We start from the raw sequence: 24,945 nt of genomic DNA, 5'->3' as shown, positions 1-24,945 counted from the left end.
TATATATATTTGCCCACATACTGATATATGTATAGTTAAGATGATTATACTATAAAAAGAGTTAGAATTAAAAGGGCATATAACTTTAAATTTCAGGAATAAGCTAATAAGGAAAGACTATGTTTCTTCAGATATGTTAGATGATTCTCATTTCCCCTTACTGATCACTGATAGCTGAGTAACAAGTTGCTCCACAATTTGGGAGCTTCAGTTGCCAAATGGCAGTACTATCTCACAGTCGCTGTGGGTCTCAGACTGGGGTGACTGATGGCCGGGTTTCTTACCCGGCTTCAGACAACCCAAGGTTTAGCTGGGCAGGATCTGTTTCCAAGTTCTTGCACCTGTTGGCTGTTGGGACCCACATCCTCTGGAGGCCTCGGGTCCTCAGAAACCATTGGCCTTCCTGCCATGCTCTCTGTGTATTGCCTCATGGAGCATCTCACAGCCTGGCAGTGAAAGAGCGAGAGAGTGAGAGGGAGAGAGAGGAAAAGAGTACCCAACAGAAGTCCCAGCACCCCGAATCCTGAAGGTGAGATTCCATCACTTTCATAGTCTGTTCACTGCCAGCAAGATGCAGAGCCCCTGCCTCTCTGGGGCTTAGGCTACAAGCCCGATGTGTGCACCCCTTGGCTGGCTCTCAGTGCCCCTTCCCAGACCTCATTCACCCTCCTCTTCCATCCTGCGTCCTTCTGTCCCTCTGCTTCATAACTCTCTTCTGCCCTGCTTTCCCCATAAGGCACTTTCTTTCTCACCCACCCTGCTCCTGACCATTCCTCTTTTTTTTCTCATTGAGTTCATTCCTCCTTTTTAAAACTAAAGTTCCATTTGTCTATGCAAGGTCCATGAGAGCTTTTCCTAGAGACTTGCAACATCCGTGCTCCTCCCCCTGGGTCCTGTAGTCCTTAATTTGCAATAAACTAGAGATGCCTTGGCTTCACTTGGAGACCATGAGGTTTGTAAGGACAGGGACTGCGTTGTGTCTGTCTTTAGCTCATAGGTGCCTTTTAGGAGCTTGTTGACTCAAGCATCCATGGTGTTTCAGGTACTGTGTTGTTAGAATTTGAATTCTGAGATGCCTTATGCAGGCACAGAACAGAAGCTCTGAAGCTTAGAAACATATTGTATTCTAACGTTAAGGCTTTTTTTCAGACCCAGTTTCCTACGAGTCAGAGGCCAGACTCAATCACTGAATTACCAGGACATATCCCAGTCTGATTCCCACTCTGTCCTGCTTTGTCCTGCCCTGTGGTCCTTTTCTTCATTCGTCTCTCCCATATTGTGGCAGGAGAGAGAGACCTTTTCATTAAACTCTGGTTCCCATAATTTATCTAAGCTGCCCTTACAGCCCTCTTACAGCTAGTCTGTTTTTCCCAAGGGATTGAGAGTGTGTAACTCAGGCAGGTCGGAGAGCTGATTGTTCCGGGGAAGCTGCATCAGTAGTGATTCTTATTTAAGCACAAGTAACCCGAGTCAAGTCCCAATAAATGTCCACTTGTCCTCAGTTTGCATGCTCCATGTTCTCCGTCTGTACACCTCTAATGATTTACACATGCATACCTGGGAACTTGGGAGGAAATGAAGGCATTAAACAATATTTCACATTAGATGAGTGCCTTGCAGCTTCCAAAGGTATTTTCACACTCTGTTTTTTTGTGTGATCACTGCGCCAGCAGTAGAAAATAGATAGTATTACTTGAAGTGTTGCAGATAAAGAAATATAGGTCCAGAGAAGGAACGGGCTTTGCCCCATATTATATCACATAATCTTCAAGAAGTGGGCAAAACTTGATCAGTGCTCCTCCTTCTTCATCTGTTTTGTTACTGAAGGAGCAATTAAATTTTCCTTATATGTCTTATTTTCACAGAATAGCTGTTTCCCCTTCACTCTAGGTATTCCATGAATTCATGTTATACTTTAGAATTAAATGGAGCTTTGAACTTGATATTTGATTTTTGAGGTATCTTAGCATTGATCTCAGGAGGCTTTAGATACTGTCTTAGATTCATTCTTCTTAGCCTGCCTTCCTCTCTCCCTGACTACTAGAGGAGACTAGGAGACTACTAAAGAGACTAGGAGACTAGGAGACTAGGAGACTAGGAGACTACTACTAGGAGACTACTAAAGGGAGACTAGTTGTCTCCCTTTCCTCTTTCCTTTCTTCCTTCCATTTGTTTATTTACTCACCCATAAAACATTGCAAATCCTGACATGTGACAGGCACTGAATTGTTTACCAGGGTGAGTCAGGGATATCTAAGAAGGTTCAGTCCCTCTAGTGTCATTCACAGTCTAGTGAGAAAGACGGACAAGCAGGTAGAGACCAATGAGACACTCGTTGTTGTGAAATGAACCTGAAGTGGGTAATAATCCCCTGTCACAGGTTTAGTTTGATAGATGAGAAATAAGACATACTATTCTTGTGGACTCTGAAATATCATGAAAATCCTCATCAGGACAGTCAGCAGCAGCAGCACCATCATCCTCACCACCACTGTCATCACCACCACCACCACCATCCACAGTACCATCGTCCTCACCATCCACACCACCACCACTACCGTTACCCCCATCACTACCACATCGCCACCATCATCATCTTGAGATAGTAGTGATTATCGTTCCCCTTCATTTTGCTCCGTCTCTGCACTCACACCTAGAGAAAGTGATTCCTGACTCTCCCTACCTGATGCTCTGCAAACAACTCTGAGCATAGCTTTGTCTCTTGGGTTCACTACCCTAGTGATAGGAGTACTACTCAATAAATATGTGTTGTCAGAAGAGGACTGAAAGCCCAAGTCCCATGTTTCCGATGTTTCAGTGTTAATGAGTATTAAAAGTAATTATCGATACTTTTGCACCTGAAGAGTAATCCCTGGATGGGATGGTTGGGTGGGCTTTGGCTCGGCGACAGAAATGATGAGTTGAGGAGTGTTGCTCATCTCTCCTGTCTAGGGAGTTTGCCCGTTGGAAGGTGAGGAACACAGCCATTGAGAGGAGAGATCTGGTCCGTCATCCAGTGCCCCTCATGCCGGAGTTTCAAAGGAGCATCCGTCTGCTTGGCAGGAGACCCACCACTCAGCAGTTCATCGATACCATCATCAAAAAGTACGGCACCCATCTCCTCATCTCGGCCACACTGGGAGGTAGGTTCACAGCCACTGGGCCATGGCCCTGTCAGGACTTCCAGCAATGGAAGAGAGAGTGGGTTACAGACAGCAAACTCTTCCTAGTGTCCATAACTTTGGACATCGCTCAAAAGCGTATCTATCCAGAGAAGCTGCATCATATTGGTCGTTTCCAGTCACAGCTGAGCATATACTTGAGTGCTGTGGGAAATTCTAAGTTTAGAATGAAGTATTGTGGCAGTATGGCTTATCCGTGGAATTTGATCCATTTGTTAGGCATGTGTACTGCAGTAATTGTCTTAGTTCTGTTGGAATATTGGTCTAACCTGGGGGAAAATGAATTTCAGATATTGTGCAGGGACTTGCATTGCTCATTTAAGTCTACTTTAGGGACTGTTAACTTGAGCATATCATCTTACAAATTGGCTATTATTTGTTGTCTCATATGGGCTTAGAACAGGTTAACTGGAAAGTAGGCTAATTGCTTTAACCTGCTCAATTTTACCCATCCCTCCACATCAGGTTGAATCCATCTTCAAGTGAGGAGAGGGGGCTGAATGAAAGGGATAAAATTAATGGAAAATGGTACAGATGAGGGCACGTATGTGCTGATGGTTCTTGGCTGCAGGAATCATTTGATATTAAGGAGTATAATCCCTTTGGCATCAGAGTTTTCACCCTGATCAGGTCCACTGAACTTTTAGAAAACCTTCTGGGTGGTACAACACAGTGCTGCCTGCTCACAAAGATGCTAAAAGTCCATTTGCTTATGACTCACTCTAGGTAAAGAGATTGTTATATTGTCAGAGGCAGGATGGAGTGAAGTGGCGGTTTAGCTCAAGAGAAACTGACTAGGTAAAGGAAAGTGGCAGCATTTTTGGGTTGAGCATATGGTATGCATTTTGAGGGTGACAAATGATTTGGTAACGTGGGGGATGTGATAGAGATATTGACTGGAAAAATCGTTCCACTCTCAGAATAATATTAGCTACGTCTTTGCTACTTTTCTGTTCAGAGACACAGTACTGCACATCCTCAACACTAAGGAGGAAAGGTTTGTTCTGGATCACAGTTTGTAGAGATTTCAGTCCATAGGTAGCTGGTTGCAAGGCAGCCAGACATGGCAGAGGGGCATGGAAGAGGAGAAACTGATGGGCAAGAAGCAGAAAGAGATCAAAGATGAAGGGAGGGAGATAGTTCCTTTCAGCCCATGCACCCCGGTAACCCACCTCCTCTGGCTGAAATTTACCCTGGTTAACCTAGTCAAACCCCAAAAGCCACACCTATGAGTGCATGAAGCTTTGGGGGGACATAACCAAGAAAAGTCCCTACTTAGTGGGTATTTACCTCAAAGCAAGCGTTCTCTGTTGTTGTACCCCTCAAAGCTGCACATTAAATCATATTACTGACATACTATAAATAAAAATTCTGGCACTCAGAAGGCATATAACTAAGAAATGGCAAAGCTACATTTTCAGCTTAGAGTTTTCTGGCCACAAAGCTTGCATTATTATTTTTCCATCCAATATGGATTCTCTCTGTAACCAGTTTGCTCACTCAACGCTATGCACTGACTCCAACAACCAACCAATCAGCAAATACTCACTGTCTGTTGCTACAGGATGAATTAAGTCAGATTTTGAGATTTGACTCATTAGTATAAATTCTGCATTACTTTAATGTGAATTAATTTCTGCAGGGAGTGTGACATCTACTGTACTCTTTCCTTTGAATGTCTCCCATTTACTGATGGGGGAAAACAACAACAACAAAAAACAATCGTTGCAACCAGTTCAGTTCTTCCATTAAATTGTGCTCTGGAAATCCCAAGTAACAAAGATTTTTCTTGCTTAGTGAAATATATTTTTTAATTTCTTCAAGGCAAGGTGGTAAATTACTCACAGAGCCTTGTTCCTCTCCTGATTTTACAACACGACATTTTGAAATATGTAAAGGTTTGGATTGAAAGCCAGTGTTGGACAGCAGGACCCGAATGTTTGCTCAGCCCTCACCACGGCCAAGTGGAGGGAGGGAGGAGGAAGAGATTCACTATTGATGGAACGCCGTGTGCCAGAAACTGTGTGAAGTCCTTCTCACTTCATCATTTCACTCTTGCATTCATGGAGAAAATACCTTGTAAGGGCCACTTGATGCTCTGCGGGGATGACTGGGAAGTTAGTGAGCTGGGGGGGCATGCTCTGGCCTTTGATCATCAGTTTTCCTTTCCTGCCTCCTGTTTCTCAGTAGCCGAGTGTCACTTTGGCAAGAAACTCAATTTTCTGAGCCTCCACTTCCTCTTTTATAAATAGTCATAGTCCTACCTTAATGCACACTGTGAGGACCAAAATAATGTGTGAAAAGTGATAAACATTCTGATACCTAAAAAATTGTTATCATTATGGTCATTAATGTCATTATTCTTGCTATGAATTTTATTATACAGTGGTTCTAAGGAACTGGAGGAAACAGGATTAAAGCCATACCCTTGAACTCACTAGATAGTGCAAGGCGTTCAAAAATCCACTTCTCTGTGTGGATAGCAGCTTCCTCATCTATATTTTAAAAAGGACAGACAATGTTATTCAGTATAATTTTTTTCTGACACTGTACTGGTTGAGAAGAAAGGCTTTTACAAACTCTGGGAGCTGTCATGTACGTTCATAAAGGCATAATAAGAAAACAACATGACCTGTAAACTGTCACAAATAGGGAAAGTAAATGTACTTGGTTGTTTGGGCAGAAGGGATAGGAAGTACTGGGAGTGGAAATTAGGGAGTGGATTTAGTGGGAAAACCAACAACTAAAACATTCTCATGCACTTTCGAAATTTTTGGTGACATCCATTAAACTAAAAAATACGTGACATGAGTGTTCTCTTTATGGAGGGTGGTGAAGAGACAAACTGCATCTAGAAGTACACATAGGAAACCAAAGTTAACAATTTTGGTTAGACCCTCCAAATGTCATATTTTGGGCCAAAGGAAACACCTCGGGCTGAGTGTCTGTGTGACATACATGACTAATCCTGCATGCATGAGAGAGAGTACATGGCTGCCTGCCTAGAGAGGTGTGCAGAAATGCTACCTATGTTTGGATCGGAGCTAATGCGCACAGTGGCATGAAAACATTCACATTGCACACATACATCTGAATGCAAGCTATGCATGTCTATGTATATATAAGCTTTGATGTGAATGTGTGTGTACTGCATAGATTTCCTTTGTAACATGAAGACTTCTTTTTGCCTATTTTTCTGTTTGTGGGTCTGTTCATTTCTCCTCACATGGAGTTTGTGGAGATCTCCCCTTGGCTAGAGGAAGGCTCAAAATAAAACTACAGGGCCTCAGAAGGATAGGACGGGGTAACCTGTGGTCTTAAAATCTAGATACTCTCACCCCCACCATCTGAGACTCCAAGGTAAAAGGATCAGCTCCCACCTCTTTCCCCTTACGCTGTGTCTGAGTCCTCTGAGAGAAAATGCCACAAAGCCCCCTAGAGGACCGGAAGATGGAGGGAAGACCTATGTAGGGTGAGAGGCAATTTGCAGGAATGCCCAAGTGGGAAAGCAACTCGAAACAGAACATTCTCTTAATAAACATGCAATTAAGTCTTAATAATGCAGCGAGAAGTGCATTAACCCCTCTTGATCTAAGGTTTGCTTCTGCTAGCTCTCAGTCCAGGGGGAGCAGGGCTTGTTTCAGCTTCTGTTTCACAGGCCCTAAGAGAGCCTGAGCTGGCACTTGGAATATTTATTTCCTCTGCCTTATGGCTCAAGCTTCTGGTGTATTCACATAATCCTTTACTTCTCCGGCCATCAGTGCTCCTCTCCTTTCAGTCATCGGTCCACCCTTCCATCCATCTATCCCTCCACTTATCTGAACATCTGCATTTCATCAAACTCCAGGCAAAGCACTGGGAACATTAGAAAGATAAATTACTGTCCAAGTTCCTTTTCCCTACTGCATTTTGTTTCTTGAACCCAAAGTGTAATGGGATATAAAGCCATTTCTAAGGCAGATCTATTTTGAGTACTTTTGGGTCCAAAGGACAGAACATCACATCCTGTTGCAGTGTGGTGAAGGCTTCATGTGAAAATGCAAACTTGAGTGTCTTGCTTGAGCTCAAGTCAGGTCTACCTACATGGAACCTAGAGATGAATTTGGATGGTAATAAATTTTCTTGCTGGGAGGTTTCCATCTTGTTGATGAGGTAGCCATATCACTCAATAAGCATGGTATCTAGGGACTACCTCTATGCCCACTTATTCAGCTATAAGCCCTTGGTTATTTATTAAGCATATATTACATGCCCATATTGAGCTTGATAGGCAATGACAAGAGAGTGATAAAAGAACCAGGTGTGCTCTTTGAGTTCACAGTGTTTCTGCATTAGTGGAAGAGACAGAATCAGAAATCAGCAGAAAACATGACAAGAGATGCACTGGAAAATTAAAGGCAACTGTGGGCACCCATGGCGAGGGTCATTAACTGAGTTCGAAAAAGGAGTGCAGGACAGAGGGAAGGACCTTTGGAGGAGATTCTGTGTTGGGTGGCACCAGAGGGATGTGTAATAGTTAGCAAGAAAAAAATAAAGTAGCAGAGTCCCAAGAGTGAGAGGAGATGGGGAACATCGGTAAAGCACAGAGTGCACCCAGAGAGCGGTGGGAGATGTGCCTGGAGAGACTTTATGGTCCGCATTATCCACACAGATATGGGCAGCCTTTCCCTGATCTGCACCCCACTCTGAAATTCTTTCTCTTTCACTGTCCATCTGATATTTTGAAAAGATCTCTTTACACTTTTCTTCTCCAACCACAATCAGTCAATAGAAGTAGAATGTATACACCATATATACCACTATAAATGTTTTTACAGACACATTTTGGAACAGAAAAGGGGGAAATCAATTTAATAATATATTTCATTTACCATAATATAACTAAAACGTTATCTTTTCAATATGCAATCAGTGGAATAAACTATTAAGGAGAGACGTTACATCTTTTATGATAAATCTTTTTTTTAAGACAAGGTCTTGCTATGTAGTTCAGGCTGATCTTGGACTGTGTAGCCCAGGCTGGCCTTGAACTTACAGTGATCCTCCTGTCTTACTTAGCCTCTGAAGTGCTGAGATTTCAAGTGTGTGCCACCATGCCTGGTTTATTAAATCTTGATGTGTGGTCACATTTATGTCACATCTCAGTGTCTCATTCATCTGTCACCCCAGTGCTTGTCAAAGCACCCAGGGTACAAGAAATGCTCAGTGCATGTTTGCTGAGCTGAATACCATGAGCAAATAAAGGAATGATGAAGGGAAGCCATTGTTTCTCTCTGGGGGTGAGCATGTGGCTGAAGAAAGCTCTCCTGGGATCAATGCCTGAGCAGGTTGCAAGAAATGTGTAGGAGGTATGCCAGGATCCAAGGAGGGGCTACTAAGAGAAAGTGACATTAAAATGGGCCATAAAGCCATATGGAATTTCAAAAGTCAGATATTTAGGGCAGGGACAGGATGGAATTCCTTATGAGAACTGTGCTTTTGCGGTTCAACAAGTCATCAGTATTCTGAAGAGATTCCCATTATCCTAGAGACCAGGATTTGTGTCTCAGGAAGCACTGAGAATTTTTGTTCTCTCAATTTTTTATTGTATAAATTAATTACATTTAAGGCTAAATATCATATAATTAATAATTTGCAATTATCAAAATAATGATCGTTAAGACTTGTGTAATGTTTTCTATATACAAGGTAGGGTTCAAGTATCTTATGTAATTAACTAATTTAATCCTTAAACCATCTTTGAGGTAAGTGTAATTTCTATTCCCAATATCTACATAAAACACTGAGGCATAGAGATGTTAACTCAGCTAGTTTAGTTCAAGGCAGACTAACTCCACAGTCATCTCTGCCTGTAATTACTACTAATAAGCAATTTCCTTTTTTCCTCCTTCCCTTTCTGCTTTCCTTTCTTCATTCTTTCCTGCCATTTCTTTCTGAGAATGAAACCAAGGAACTCAAGTACACTAAGCACAGTCTTCACCACTGAACTATACCCTTGCCCTCCTAATAATAAATTTGCAAATGCTACAGTGAACCAGACATTATTCTAAAGACTTCACATGTATTCGTGAATTTATTCTTCTCAATACCCTCATGGTATTAGGTGCTTTTTTCTTCATTATAACTAATAAATAAACCAAGGAACAAAAAATTTAATAACCATGTCTGAGTTCACAAGATCAATGCAGAGTGAAGGCAGGAGAACAGTGATCAAATATTTTTTTAAATTTTTAAAATTTATTTTGATTAGTGCATGATTGCAGTACGTAATGATCACATCCATCATGGGGGAGTTTCTACCTCTACATAACATATCTTAGTTCTTATTTTTTGGCCCTTTGCCCTCCCCTCTGTTCAGTCCTCCTTCCTTTCCCCATTTACAAAAGCTGTTTCCATTATTTTCAGTCAAGCATTTCTAAAGGACTTATCCAGAACTTCCTTTCCAATGTTCTAATGAGATATTTTGTTATCTAAAGTAATATTTACCATACCTGAATTATGTTAGTAGTTGATGCATACCTTGCCAAAGAAAATTTCATGAAGGAAAATCTCTAAATTTTTACTATTATATTCATATGTATATTTATTTTCTCATTGACTTTATTAGTACTTTTTAGGTATACAGTACAGTTACATTCATCATTGGGATCTTGTACCTTTACATGACAGGTCTTGGTTCTCATTTTTTCCCATATGACCCTCTTGATAGATGTAGAAAAAGCATTTGACAAAATTCAACACCCATTCACGATTAAAACCCTGCAAAAAATTGGAATACGTAGTCTATATCTCAACTGAATAAAGGCTATCTATGAAAAACCAACAGCCAGCATCATATTAAATGGCCAAAAACTGAAAAGGCTCATGTTAAAATCAGGAACAAGACAAGGATGCCCATTATCACCACATCTCTTCAATATGGATGTGGAAACATTAGCCACAGCAATTAGACAAGAGAAAGAAATTAAAGCAATAAAGGTAGGAAAGGAAGAAGTTAAACTGTCATTATTTGCTGACGATATGATACTCTACATTGAAGACCCAAAAAATTCCACCAAAAGACTTCTAGACTTAATTGACACTTTCATCAGAGTATCTGGATACAAGGTAAACACTCAAAAATCAAAAGCCTTCTTGTACACAAATAACAGACTCACTGAGAGAGAAATTATGGAAATGATTCCTCTCACAATAGCATCCAAAAAAATGAAGTATCTAGGAATCAGTCTAATGAAAGAAGCAAAAGACCTCTACATTGAAAACTACAGCCCTCTGAAAAAAGAGATCAAAGAGAATAAAAGAAAATAGAAAGATATCCCAAGCTACTGGGTAGGAAGAATCAACATAGTGAAAATGGCCATACTACCAAAACTGCTATACAGATTCAATGCAATGCCAATTGAAATTCCAACACTATATTTCACAGAACTAGAAAAAAGAATCCCAAAATTCATTTGGAACCAGAAGAGACCTAGAATAGCAAAAGCCATACTAGGTAATAGAGACGTGGCAGTGCATATAACAATTCCCAATTTGAAACTATACTACAAAGCCACTGTGATAAAAACAGCCTAGTACTGGCAAAGAAACACACCTGAGGATCAGTGGAATAGATTGGAAGATACAGAAACAACTGCAGATGTACTCAGCTACCTCATCTTTGACAAAGGAGCCAACCATCCTCACTAGAGGAAAGACAGCCTCTTTAATAAATGCTGTTGGAAAAACTGGATTTCAACTTGCCAAAGATTAAAATTAGACCCTTATCTTTCACCATGCACTAAACTAAAATCCAAGTGCATTAAAGATCTAAATATTAAAATGAATCACTAAATTTTCTGGAAGATAAATTAGGCAGAACTCTTGAAGACACTGTCAAAGGAAAAGACTTTATGAACAAATCATCAGTAGCACAGGAACTAGCAAAAAGTATCAACAAGTGGGATCTCATCTTATTAAAACGCTTCTGCATTACAAAAGAAACCATCAACAGAACTAAAAGACAGCCTACAATGGCGGAAAATTTTTTTATCAGCTGCTCCTCAGACAAAGGACTCTTATCTAGAATATATAAAGAACTCAAAACAATCAGCCCCCCCCAAATATAAAGACCCAATTTAAAAATGGGCATCTGAAATGAACAGATATTTCTCAGACAAAGAAGTAAAAGCAGCAATTAAATATATGAAAAAATGTTGCACATCACTGGTCATTTGAGAGATGCAGATGAAAACAACACTGAGATTCCACCTCACCCCACAAAGAATGGCTGCTATCAAGAAATCAACCAATAATAAATGTTGGTGGGGTTGTGGAGAGAAATGTACCCTTCTCCATTGTTGGTGGGAGTGCAGACTGGTGCAACCACTATGGAAATCAATATGGAGATACCTCAAAGAGCTGGGACTAGAGGTTCCATTTGAACCAGACATCCTTCTGCCGGGTATCTTTCCAAAAGAATTAAAAGAATCATATCACAGTGATATATGCGTACCTATGTTTATAGCAGCACAGTTTGTAATAGCTAAAACTTGGAAAAGCCCATTTTCCCATCAGTTGGAGACTGGATAAAGAACATATGTATATTTCTATAACCATTTCACTCTCAATTAAACCAAATATACATCTATCTATCTATCTATCTATCTACCTACCTATCTATCATCCATGCACATATAGCTATCTTTTTATATTCCCTTCCTATACTTAACTTTGTGATCACCCTTCACCCTCACATCCCATGATGACACCTCTGCTGTCTTGTACTTGCGGAAGCCTAGTGCCTGGTATATGAAAAGGAAGTTTAAAATGTACCGGATGAGTGAAAAAGTAATACGAGTTAACTCTTTAGTCAATATTCACCCTGTGCCAAGCACTGTGCTTCATGCAAGGAGCAAAATCATGGTTAATATGGACAAAACCTACCTTAACAGAGATGAAAACTTATTTTTCCTTCACTATAAAGGGACATAGCTTTCTCTAGTCGTAATTTCTCTCTGCCTCTGAATTTCGCCATCCTATCTATACATGCCTCCGTTCATTTGTCTGTCTGGACGAGTGGAGAAAAGGAAAAGGAAGAACTGAATTATGATGAAGAAATGGGGAAAAGGCAGGAGGAAAGAATACCTATGCCAGATGCATCATTTTAGAGAGAAGACTGAACTCTTCAGATGAGGAAAAGTGGGTTGCACTGTGCAGGAGGAGGCTGGTGACGAAGATGAAGTGTTTTAGCCAGAGATGGACTTAGTGACTGAGGGTTTTTCAGTGGTCCTGACCCTGAACTTGGAGCTTGGTGTTCACAGACACCTCTGGATGGTTTCTTTTTCACTGTGACCTTGATTTTTGAGGCAGAAGGAAATTTGGACAATTTTAGTTGGAGATTCAGTACAATTGTCATTGCCCGTATCTCGGTACCTCTTCTCGGCGCACACTGAGACTCAGTTAATCTTCTTTATCATTTGTCTTATCCCATGCAGGAGAGGAGGCATTGACCATGTACATGGACAAAAGTCACCTCGACAGGAAGTCAGGGAATGCCACGCAAAGTGTGGAAGCTCTGCACCAGCTTGCGTCCTCCTACTTTGTTGATCGTGATGGCACCATGAGGAGGCTTCATGAGATCCAGATATCAACTGGAGCAATCAAGGTAACAGATTGAGGGAGGGGCTTGGGCTTCAGGTTCTCAAGACACAAACGCGGCAACACAGATACTCTGAGAGTAGATGGGCAGACACAGCGCCTGGCCTCGTATCCATGCAGCTCGTGGTGACACCTGTCTTCCTGACAGATATTGTCACATACCTTGCAGTACCATGAACATTACTGTTAGGATGTCTGAATGCACTGATTGAATGGAGAACTCGGACTTTGGTCTTGGCGACATTATCAAGAGTCCTCTCATTCACTCCTCAATATTTGTCCTGTGTGGATAACTCTCCAGTTTCCTTTCTAGTTGAAGTAACAGGCTTCTAATGGGCAAGTTATTTTCCTGAGAACACATTGCTAGCAAGAATCAGATTGGCCATGCCTACATAAGTAATTTTATTTTTGTTTTGTTTTTTGAGGCAGTGTCTCACTATGTAGTTCAGACTGGCCTAGAACTCACTGTGTAGCCCAGTCTGGTCTCGAACTCACAGCAATCCTCCTACCTCAGCCTCCCGAGTGCTGGGATTACAGGTGTGTGCCCCCACACCTGGCTACATAAGTCATTTTTTAAACATGTCTTTCTTCTGTTATTTTTTTCTCATCCTCTGTTTTACCACATTGGATAGATCAACTCTGGACCTTATCATTTGTAAAACAGAGGCCCACTGTTGAAACCTTTTGTTTAAGGTTACACAGCTAGAGAATATGTTAACAATGACTTAATCTCTACTCTAAACCAAGGGTCAACAAACAGTTTCTATAAAGTACCAGATAATAAATATTTTAGCCTTTGCAGCTATGATGACCACAGTTATTACTACTTAACTCTAGTAGACTCTACTATTTGACTGTATAGAGTGTTTAGAACAAAAGCAGCAAGGACACAAATGGACATGACTGTGTTCAAATAAAACTTTATTTATAAGAACAGGCATAACAGTGTACTGTTATTTGCTGAAACAAGCTTGTCGCTACCAACACTGGCCAAAAGAACCTTTTAGGATGAAGCACATGCCCACATCTGTGCTGGCCAAGATAGCAGCTGATTTTCACTTAGGGTTATTGAGCACTTGATGATGTTTGTGGCTACTGAGAAAGTAAATATGTAAATTTGTTTAGTTATTTAAAATTTAAATAGTCATTGTGGATACAGCAGCTCTGGACTTTCAAGTAAATGCCTTAGTGCCCAGGAGTTTTAAAAAGATTCAATTTTTTAAGTATGAATACAGACTGCTTCTGTAAGAAGTATGCGGGAGGACATTCTTGAAATAAAGGAGTCTTCCTCTTGAGAGGTTCAGTGTGCATCTTTTCCATCTCAAATTTTCTGAAACTAGATTACATCTTCATTTTGCTTCTCAGTATCCTGAAGAAAATGCAGACCTATTCTTACATTAAGACTCCCTGAGATGTCTTTAAGGAAGAAGAGCTCATGGAAGGTCAAAGGAGACTCAGGCAAATGAGTCAGAAATTGACCATGAAAAGAGAACTGTGTGGGAGGGAGAGTTGTTAGTAGAAGAGTAGTAAGCAGAGAAATAAATCAGACTGACAAACAAAGGACCAGCTCATCCTAGGAGAATGGCCTGTATTTGGGGAATTATGTTGTTGTTAGGGAGCTCAGCGTTAGGTGGATCTTTATGCAGCCATTGGAGTTAGGGAGCAGCAAAGACCTGGTTTTCATTATCACCAAATTGTTCTCTCCCCGCTGGACAGGATGCAAAACTGAGATATTGAAGCTCTTTCAGAAGATAATCCTCTTTTGTGCATCCCGATAGTGCAGTCTGCTTCCTTAGGAGGAATTTCTCAGACAAATTGTGCAGAGACCTCTCAAGAAACCATTCTTACACTAACACTGCTTTTCACACTCAATTTGGCCCTTGGAGTTTTCTTTACATTTCTTACTACTGTCTGAAGATCCAACGCACTAGAATTTTTCTTATGGCCAGGTTTGTTGAAGGCCAGCCACAGATGCACATGGGGAATTTTGCCTGTTTCCCTTTCTGCTCAGTACATGTATCTTTAGTAAGATAAATTGGTAGTTTTAACTCTCACTCAATAATAACCTGTTATTATTCTGTACAAAAAAACCCTGCATTATCTGTAAAACACAATAAAATAAAACTTGATCATTCACAATGCATTTTTTATATCCCTAGGGTTAAACACATTAAAATATGATCTCCTTACCTGGCTGGGTGAATAAGAGCATTTCTAACATTTTATAGAATGTGAAGGTGAGGTTCACAAAGGGAAAGTTAACAGTGCAAGACTTAAAAGGTGGAAGAGGCAGAAGAGCCCTGTGAGGCTCTGATTCCTTACATGGGAGAATGCCTCTTTCAAGCTGGGTGCAAGCATCAAAACAGTGCCAAAACCTTCGAAGCAAAGGGATGGAGAGGCCTCTTTTTATGCTAACCCAGTGTTATTTCAAGGATACTTCTTAAATAGCTGTTCTTCTGTTGTTCACCACCTCAAGTCTTGGAAGACTGCAGCAGTGACAGTCATTGTTTATTACTGAAACGTCTCTTGGAAAATGGGGGTGATGTTATTGTTCTTGCCTGATGATAATGCACGTGTACTCATTACAGTTTATGGAGACATTTCGTAATTGAATGCCCACTTTTGACACTCTTCTTGTACCAGGCATTTATACTCATCATTTCTGACTCATGACCTCCCTCAAAGACACTAGCTTGGGTTTGCAAAAAATTTAGGAAGTTAAAGAAGTTCTTTATAATGCACAGGAAATAAATGGTCCAACTATGACTTAAAACTGATCTTCTTTTTCTGATTGCAAAGCTCATGCTTTTGAAATATATGGTACTACATCACACTGTTAGTTCTTAGAATACCCACAGTGACTTGTGGAGTAAGAACCAGAGACAGGCACCGGGTGTGCAGCTCCAGTCTGTGTGCCTGACTGAGCTGCCCATCAGTCTAATTTTTGACACTCAGGCATTGTCTCAGGCATGGGCAAAGCATCCAGGCAGCATCTACATACACAGAAAAAAGACCCCGCTCTGCTGGGGAATAATTCTTTGGGGTCTGCCCTAGTTGGGAGCACCTATCTTACACTTGTTTCATTTGATGCCTACTCCAGGTCACAGAGACACGCACTGGGCCACTGGGCTGTAACAGCTATGACAATCTGGACTCTGTGAGTTCCGTCCTTCTGCAAAGCACGGAGAGCAAACTGCACCTTCAAGGTAGGAAGTCGGTAGAGAAGGTGGGGCCCAGGGAGGGGTGCAGCACAGATACAGTGTAAGGAGAGGATGAGGAGGGGTTTGGAGGGAGAATAAAGAAGGTGAAGAACAGAAAATCCAATGAAAACTACACACGTGGGTATTAGACAGTTATGACGTGATTTTGTTTAAATTTTACATATATGGGACATTAAATTCATGGTTATCAATTAGTTTTCAGATTGCAAATATGGAAATGTAGGCTTTATCTGATTATTTTGATGAAAATGTCTAAACAGTATTATTTATAGATGCCCCAGACCTAATATATATTAAAGTTTCATATCATATCATCTGAATTTTCTGCATTACTGTATTTGATTTCCAATGCATTTTGGCAGGTATTATTTGATCCTAAGAAATATAGAACACTTCATAGAATTTTTTATTCTCTGTAATTTCTCTTTCTTCTTATTTTCTAATCAGGTATAGTCCATTTTTTTTTTTTTTGTACTGGGGATCAAACTTGGGCCCTTGTGCTTGCAAGGCAGGCAGCGGACCCACTGAGCTAAACCCCCAGCCCTAATCGTATATTGTCTTAAATAACAGACACGTACACCTGCATGCTCTATGAAGAGTTTACAAGTGGTAATGCTCATTACTGGCTAGGAGCTACAGTGACATTCTCAGCTATATGTAATAATATAGATTAATTTGTTGATATTTGTAAGTTATTGTATTTATTTGGTGTCAAGTTTGTGTTAGGCTCTCAAGATGTCTTTATTACCTTAAAGAAAACACACTTTAAAATAGTAATTAACCCTTTGCAAGTCACAGCATATGAAAGAGGGGAGATTGCAAGAAAAAACGGAGAATTTCAGAACAAATGGTATTGTTTTAAGAAAAATGATATATAAATTGTAAAAAAAGGAAACATCTTAATGTTTCAGAAAAAAAGGCTAAGTGATTTATGTTGCATTCATACAACATATTAAGCAGGTACTGAAATGCCATTGATAAAGAATTTTCTAGAATAACTGAAAATGTTTTGATGTTGACAAAGAAGATTTATGATTGACTGTGTAGCATGATCTTTACAAAAATAAATGGAGAAGTAAAAATAAAGCTGCAAGAAAACATACCAAGATGTTAAAAGAGGTTACTTCTGCATGGTTAGGTTGTATGCGATTTATTTTAGGCTTCTAGTTCTGTTTCTGACTTTCCTAGAAAGATGTTGTCTTAACTTTATAATCAGAGAAATATGACGCGCTTTAACTTTGAGCAGACTAAAAATGTGACCTTCTCAAAAGGTAGACGATAAAGGTGATTCTGAATGTCAGTGGGAGGAGGTTGGGTTGAAATTGTCAGGTAGAGTGAAGCACAGACTAATATGACATTTATGCCCTGATTCTTTGGCGAGTATTTTATTCATGTACCCATTAGAAAAGATGATTGGGAAACATTGCTGGAAGCACATGGTAGGGTCACTTGGCAGCCCTGAAGGAGAATCTCTCGGGATATTCAGGCTAAGGTAGTGGTTCAGAGTGAAAAACAGACAACACAGCAGAACCTAAAATGCATGGGGGAAGGATAAAAAAAAAAAAACAAAAACAAAAACAAAAAACTTCTCTTTAGTGTAAAGGGTGGATGAAATGCTTCCCTGTTAACAAAACGAATGAGAAAGCAAATCTGTCTTGGGTTTCCCAGGATTTTTGACGTGGTACTTCTCGTGGTGCCCAGAGCAACTTTGTGAAGTGAGCCAGGCTTTGAAACCAGGCAATGTGGTGCCTGTGGGTGTTTCACTTCCTGGCTGCAGTGGTGAAGGCAGGGATGCTTGTGAGTTATATTTAGAATGAACTTAATAGGATCAGCAGGATGTTAGTACCAAGGAAGTTGTGCAGGTTTTAGGAAAATTTCGAGGTTGACTTTCTCTCAAGGTACTGAAGCATACTGTCTATAGATACCTCACTTTTTGTCTTCCTGTTTTCTCTTTCTAAATGTATCTTGAGTTTTATATCTCATTTTGAATCTCTTTCCCCCAAAGCAGTTATTTCATAAGCATCTGTCCTTTCTAAAACTCAGATCTGCTGTTTCTTATGTTACCTCAAGCGTACTATTCACTGAAAGAAGGTGGCAGCCCTATTCTTCTGCTTTAGATTGGCCACAGCACACGGGGAGGACTGGGTCTGTGTTCAAGCATCGCACTTTAAGAAGGAAGTTGAGAGCCTCCTGTGGTGTCAGGAGGGAGCTGTCCTATGATAAGTTGTAAAAGACAGTTAACTTGAAGTACAAAAGATGAAGTGCTGTCTGGCATGAAAGATAGTGTAACTTCATTAATATGGATAAAATGGACCAAGCTCCTTTTAGTGTAAGAGGAGTTACGAGAATCCCAGCTTTTAACTCAGTATCAAACAGACCTTTCTCTTCCCCTGTTTTTGGCAGTGCTAGGGATTGAACTCAGGACCTTGCACATGCTAGACAAAAGCTCTACACCTGAACCACATCCTCAGCTGTAAAATAGACCTTTCTGATGCACATCCATGCCCCGTCCTGGAATGACCTGCTGAAGGATGCAGTGGCTGTCTGTTTTCTGAGAATTACAAGTAGGTAGTGTGTGGCAGGGATATGATAGAGATTACTTAAGCATTATTCAGTTGGGTTGAGTAATTGAAGTAAGTGGTTTTCCTGTGCTGATCCTAGGATTTTATAAAAATGACGAATCATCAGGTCTTTCTTGAGACTCTGCGCCAAATCCAATACCAAACCTAGGGCGGATGAGCACAAATCAGATGAATTCAACAAATATCTTTTAAGAATCCATCTTAGTAATGAGATAGGCAAAATGATAAAGTGGTGAACAAGACGGACAGGGTTTCTGCCCCATGGAAATGTGCACTCTATTCTACAGAAGATGGGATTCAAACAAACAATAAATGTAATGAATTTTTATACTGAAAATATATGAGGGTTGTAGAGCACCAGATTGTACGAGGATTTAACTTACTAGGAAGTCAAAAAAGTTTCCTATAATAAAGGATACTAGGGTTGCATAGGAGGGTGGAGCGCAGATACAGAGGTAGACAGAAGAGTCTTTATGAAGGGGCATTCCAGGAAATTAAAGTCTTATGAGATTAAAACAGAGGCATCGGTGGTGAAAAAAACAAGATAATCCTTCAAATCCTCAGATGCCTGTGCTGCACAGTAATGAGCAGAACATTAATTTAAGAGCAGTGGACTTCATGGAAGGATTTTAAAGAAGAAGTAGCACTAAGACAGTATTTTGGAATAGAGGCTGGGATCAGCGAAGGGGCCATGGAGTTCTCAGGATGAAATGTCACACATACAGACCATGAAGGTGGCAGTTAGAGTGTAAGCAAATAGACCAATTCCAGAGGTGTGTAGGAAGGACACTGGATTGGATGTAATAAAAAGATCATGAAGAATTTACATAATTTAGCGAATGGAATGCGGGGTTGTAATAAAGGATAAGCAGGTAGATGTCTGTGATTCAGAGTGATACATAACATAACATAGATCATGAAAGCAGCTCATGGCATTACGGGAATTCACAAAGAAGAGTAATTCATTCCATCTCCCCAGGTGCAGGAGGCATAGGAAGAGCATATCTGAGAGTCAGTCATATTGTTCAAGTGAAAGGTAAAAATAAATAAGCTTCTTAAATGTAATTCAGAAGAATATCCAGTGACTTTCGAGGAGGTTGATATTTATTCGGTTAGAAGTAAAAACACTTAAGTTTGGACTTCATGAAAATTAATTTTTATCAAAATAGACTATTAATAGGCTGAAAATGGAAGACACATAGCAGAAGAAATTGTTTGTAATGCAAGTGTCTTGACCAGAAACTGTTCTGTCGAATATTTAATGAACTTAAATCAGTAAGAAAAAGGTAGCTAGCCTGTTTAGAGATAAAAAGAGAGAGTAGAAAAATAGAAAGAATAGGTACTTTACAAACAAGAATGTTAAAATGCCAAATAAACACTTGAGAAAGTACTCAACTTTTCTAGGCTTCAGAAAAAATGTACATTAAGCCACAACTAAATATGGTATCATAGTAATCAGTGTGAAAAATGAAAACACTGAAAAAATTAAGGAGTTACATTGTGAAAGTGGGAATTATTTATTTATATATATGTACGTATGTATATTCCTCATGGAAACAGAAACAGTTATAAACTTGATTATGTTTCCTAAAAACTGCCTAAGTCCTTGCATGCTAGCCCCACTGTTCCAAATCCTGAAGATAAGCAAACAGAAATGTGTTCAAGTTCACCAAAACCACATGAATATTCATCGCAACTTTATCTAGATCAGCCCAAAGTAGAAACCCTCAAAATGTCTCCCTATCAGTAAAAATGGATAAGTTGTCATCCATTCACATGCTGAGCTACCGGGCAGAAATGACAAAGAACAAACACTCTTTCGTGTGACAATTTGGAGGAACCTCACAAATTTAGCACAGAGTAAAAGAACATGTGCTGTGTGGTTCTGGTCCCAGGCAGCTCAAAAGTCTTAAATAATAACTCGTCAATTTAATCATAGCTTTAGAAGTTCGAGAGAGTGTTGACTTCTGGGGAGATAAATGGGAAAGAGGTGCAAGGAGGATGAGAGAAGAGGAGTTCTGGAGCACATGGGCACATTCTGTTTCTCAGTCGTGGTCACCTCACATGGATGTGGTCACTTAGAAAATTCAGAGCGTACACATAACATGTATGTGTTCGCATTTCTGTGTCGTATACAATGGTGAAACACTTATTTAATAATATTCTCCATTGTGACCTCCTCCGACATGAGAAAACATGGTGAAGAAGAGAGGTTAGGAAGAGGAGTGAGTCCAGTCCAGCCAGAGGGCAGACTGCATGGACAGAGTAGCAGGCACCGTGTATTCGGTGCTTCCCTATGTGCAAAAATCTGTTTCAGTTCATTTTTATTTGGTTTGTATTTAGCTATGTAAATTTATTTTATTCATTGTGAATTATATATGTGTATGTGTTTTAATTTAGTACATTTTTAATCCTCCTATGATTTCCAGGAATGAGGCATTAGTAGCACCCCTGTTTTGCAAGTGAAGACATTGGGTTTTAGAGAAGTTGTTTGATGTGGGATTGAGCAGAAGTTTTAATTTGGACACCCGGCCTTAGGGCTCCTTCTTCTCAAGACGCTGCTGCTGTCTTGTCCTCTCTTCTTCCCCATATTCCTTCTAATGAAGCTGGGAGGGGAGTTTTTGCAGTGGTTTATTTTGGTGTATTGAGAATGTTATGAAAGGGACCCAGTGACCTTCACCCTGTGGTGTCTCGCAAAATGTTCATTGAAATGGCAAAAGTAGGGCAAAATAGAAAAACAGCAAAAAAGGAAGAAAATGGAGAAGGAGATTACCAATGAGAGAGAAAGGTCCATGGAAATGATCAGAGGCTATTAGTAGTCATAGCAGCAACAGCTGAACTAGTGGTAATAACACTAATGGCATAATGATAACTTCTTATTTTTATACTTCTCTCTCCAAGAAGCCCATTGTGTGTTTCACTGACATTGTCATGTAATTTAATCTACTATCCATCTGGTGAAGGATACAGAGAGCAGAGCTCTGCTTCAGTAGTTCACTGATGTGGAAAAAGATGCAGCAGGAATATTTTTCTGAAATCTGTGAAAATCTGGAGATTTATTTTTTGTATTAACTCATTTGTTTAGCAGTATTAATTGAGCATCAAGTATATGTCAAATATCGCTTCAGAAAAGGGACAGAAAGCAGTGAATAGGTTCATTTTGGAGCTTATATATTTGGATATAGCAGGAGCAGACACTCAACAAGTAAACAAAGAGATATTTCTTTGCACACAGAAAGACAATGAGGGAATGGGCCACATAGAAATGCATAGAGCATGGTACAAATTCAGATTAGATTCTATTCTAGATGAAATAAGAAGCCAATGGAAATGTGGGCAAAGAAGTAACTTATCCTGACTTAGGTTTTAAATGGGTCACAAAGGTTATTGAGTAGAGATGACTATCAAGGACAATTTACGTGGACTCCATCCAGTTAGAAGGCTGTTGTGTTTATCAAGGTGAAAGAAACCATGGCTTAGCCCATGATAGTTGCAATGAAGATGGTAAGAGTAATTAAGTTGATGAATACTCATGCAGAAGACAGGACAGACATTATTTGGCAAGGGAGTGGAAAATGCTTATGAAACAGAGAGAAGTCAAGGGTGACCTCAAGTTTTGGTCTAAGCTATTGCAATGGTGAAATTCACACTTAATTGTTATGTTAAAACTCTGGGAGGGGCTGGTTTTGTTGGGATAGGAGGAACCGAAAGAGGAGAAGCCGATTAAATATGCAAATGATGTCAGGTGGGTATTTGAAAGTCCAGAAGAGAGAAATGGAAATATCAATTAGCATATAAATACTATTTAATGATACTGAATTGGACAGGGTTACCTTAACAGAGAGAGTATAGGTAGAAAAATGAAGGAATACAGTTTTTGTGCCATAAGTAATTTAATACAGATAGGTTGGGATGAAAGTATTATAATAAGACACAAGAAAAAGAAAATCAGAAATGACTTATGAGGTAGGAAGATATCCAAGAGGTATAGTATTCTGGAAATCAAGTAAGGAATTTGGTCAACTATATGAAATGCCACTGATTGGGTGATTAACATGAAGGCTGAAAACTGAGTATGAGACTGAGAAATATGAAAGTCATTGGTGACCTTAACAAGAGATGTTCTAATGCAATTATGGGGTGTCATCCTGAGTAGAATGAATGAATTCAAAAGCAAACTGTTCAGAGGAGTATTATAGTTACACTCATAACTGCATAAGGTGATACAGAACCAAGTGACTTATTTTCTTCTTTTAAAGCATAGAAACAAAACTCATATGTGACTATGGGAATTCTGTAGCGAAAGAAAACTGATACTGCAAACAAAAGAGTTGATTCTCGGACGAGCCTTGGGTATATAAGAGTTAATGGGGTCTTTCATATAGCTGGAGTCGTTTGTCTTAGGTAGGAGGACTTATCCATTGTTAAGAGAGGAAAAGGAGAAAAGATTGATCGGAGGTTGATAAAATTCACAGATATGGTAATAGCGGCATATTGTTGGACTTCTTGATGAATTGTTGTAGATTTAAGTTGCATAGCTTTTCAGATTTTAGTAACTCTGAAATTACAATGCTTCTTAAAGTTTATGGTGGGTCATAGTTTAATTGGCAAGGTATTATTTTCTTATTGTACAGAAAATAATAGTATGCTCTAGTATAGATGGCATACTTAGATTCAATGCCATACACTGTTTTTCTTAGTGAAAAAAATGAGCAAGGTTATTGGCTCATTACACATGCAGAAGCGAAAGATACATGAGAGAAGAGTGAAGATGATTAAAAGTGGGCAGTGAGAGGAGCTGCTGCCCACCATTAGCCAGAACCTCAGACGAGGTCACCAGAGACTGTAGTTTTGAGAGCCACCTTCTTATCTTCACGTTCAAATAGTCCAGTTCATTTCTTGGTTTCAAGTCATTCCTGTTCCTTCTGTCCCTCCTTCTCCTCTTCTTTTCTTCTCTTCTTCTTGGCATCTGTTCCCCCATCCAGCCCTGTGGTCCTGTTTGAAACCTCCGTTCATTCCAGGGTAGGTTTCGCCATGTATAACTTATGCCCCTAGAGTATGTCCATCCCTTAAATGACATGTCCTCTCTTTCTCATTGAGTTTGGTTCATCTTTCAGTGCTCAACACAAATAGCCCCTGCCCAGAGTTGTTTTATCACCATCTCTGCCTTGGTTTAGCCTCCTTGTCGTCTTTTCTCCCTTCCCTGGATCACTACGATGATTCCCCAACCAGCTTTCTTCATGCTGACCTCAGTGACCCTTACCCATCCCACCAGAGCAGCCACTGCGATCTTCTTAAAGCCAAATCAAACGCTGCGGCTTCCCTTTTGAAAACCCATCATACCGTCTGTGGAGATTTGATATAAAGTTTATACTTAGCCCCAATCTAAATCTTGCTTATCTACTTGTTTTCATCTTTTTCCATTATCCAACCTCTACTCATAGCCGTGCTCCAGGCCTATGGAATTCTTCTATAGGAGTCCATTTTTTAAACATTTCAATTTAATTTATTTATTACTCTCTATATGTGCACATCTTCTCTCCAGTTCCTAATTTCCATCTCTCCTCCAATATCTTTTATAGCCTCTACTCTCCAGGCTCCTAGTTGCCCTGCCCATCTTCTTACCTAGAACTTGCCACATAACAGTATGACCACCCTACAACTAATGACTCTTATAGTAACAAATTCCTCATGTGAGGAACCATCTCTTTTTAGCATAGAGAGCCTGGTTGATAAATATTGCTCAAAAAACATTTGCTGAATGAGTAAAATGGTAAATGAATACACAGACTAAGCAGCCCCTAGTGAGCTACGTTTTCTCTGAACTCTTACCCCAACTATCCCAGGACGTACAGAATTCAGTTCAACCTAATGGCCTCTCCCTGGGGATCACCGTGCTGTCGTAGAGTCAGCATCCATCAAGGGGGCATCAGATGCTGTGTCATCTAAGCAGGGGTGATGGAATTGTATCCTCTAAATGCGACCTTGGCAGAGAAGCCCTCTGATGTCCATTTTCACTATAGCCTTTGTCATTGTCTCCCTATGCAAAAAGATCCAGTGTTTCAAGAAAATATTCAGGATTGAGAAAGACTGCAGCTACCCTCTGCCTGCTAAGTGAGCTTGGACCAGTTATTGCAGCATGTGAGAATATACATTATGTCTGGCTTGGATTAAGCATTAAAAGCACTAAGTATTATTTGTACCACCTCTATCAATATGTTGTTTACAAAACATTTGGTTTATTTATCTTTGCAGCCTCTGTGGCATATGGGCCTGGCTGATATCAAGTGATTATATATGTGTATATATATATATATATAT

At 39.9% G+C, this 24,945-nt stretch overlaps 1 protein-coding gene across 2 annotated transcripts in view; it reads left to right on the top strand.

Annotated features, from left to right (window-relative positions):
* Brinp1 (BMP/retinoic acid inducible neural specific 1) overlaps nucleotides 1–24,945 on the top strand; it is a 190,417-nt gene that overhangs the window by 113,705 nt on the left and 51,767 nt on the right. For both annotated transcript variants that reach the window (XM_010602913.2, XM_010602914.3), the window contains exons 3-5: nucleotides 2,953–3,143; nucleotides 12,659–12,828; nucleotides 15,922–16,027. In XM_010602913.2, coding sequence (XP_010601215.1) covers nucleotides 2,953–3,143; nucleotides 12,659–12,828; nucleotides 15,922–16,027 — 467 coding nt within the window. The remainder of the gene's footprint in view (nucleotides 1–2,952; nucleotides 3,144–12,658; nucleotides 12,829–15,921; nucleotides 16,028–24,945) is intronic.

Source organism: Fukomys damarensis, unplaced genomic scaffold (genome assembly GCF_012274545.1).
Source record: "Fukomys damarensis isolate Sample0158 unplaced genomic scaffold, DMR_v1.0_HiC HiC_scaffold_36, whole genome shotgun sequence".
NCBI classification, from domain to species: Eukaryota; Metazoa; Chordata; class Mammalia; order Rodentia; family Bathyergidae; genus Fukomys; species Fukomys damarensis.
The sequence above is the reverse complement of the archived record's forward strand: the minus strand, read 5'-3'. Positions and strand labels throughout refer to the sequence as shown.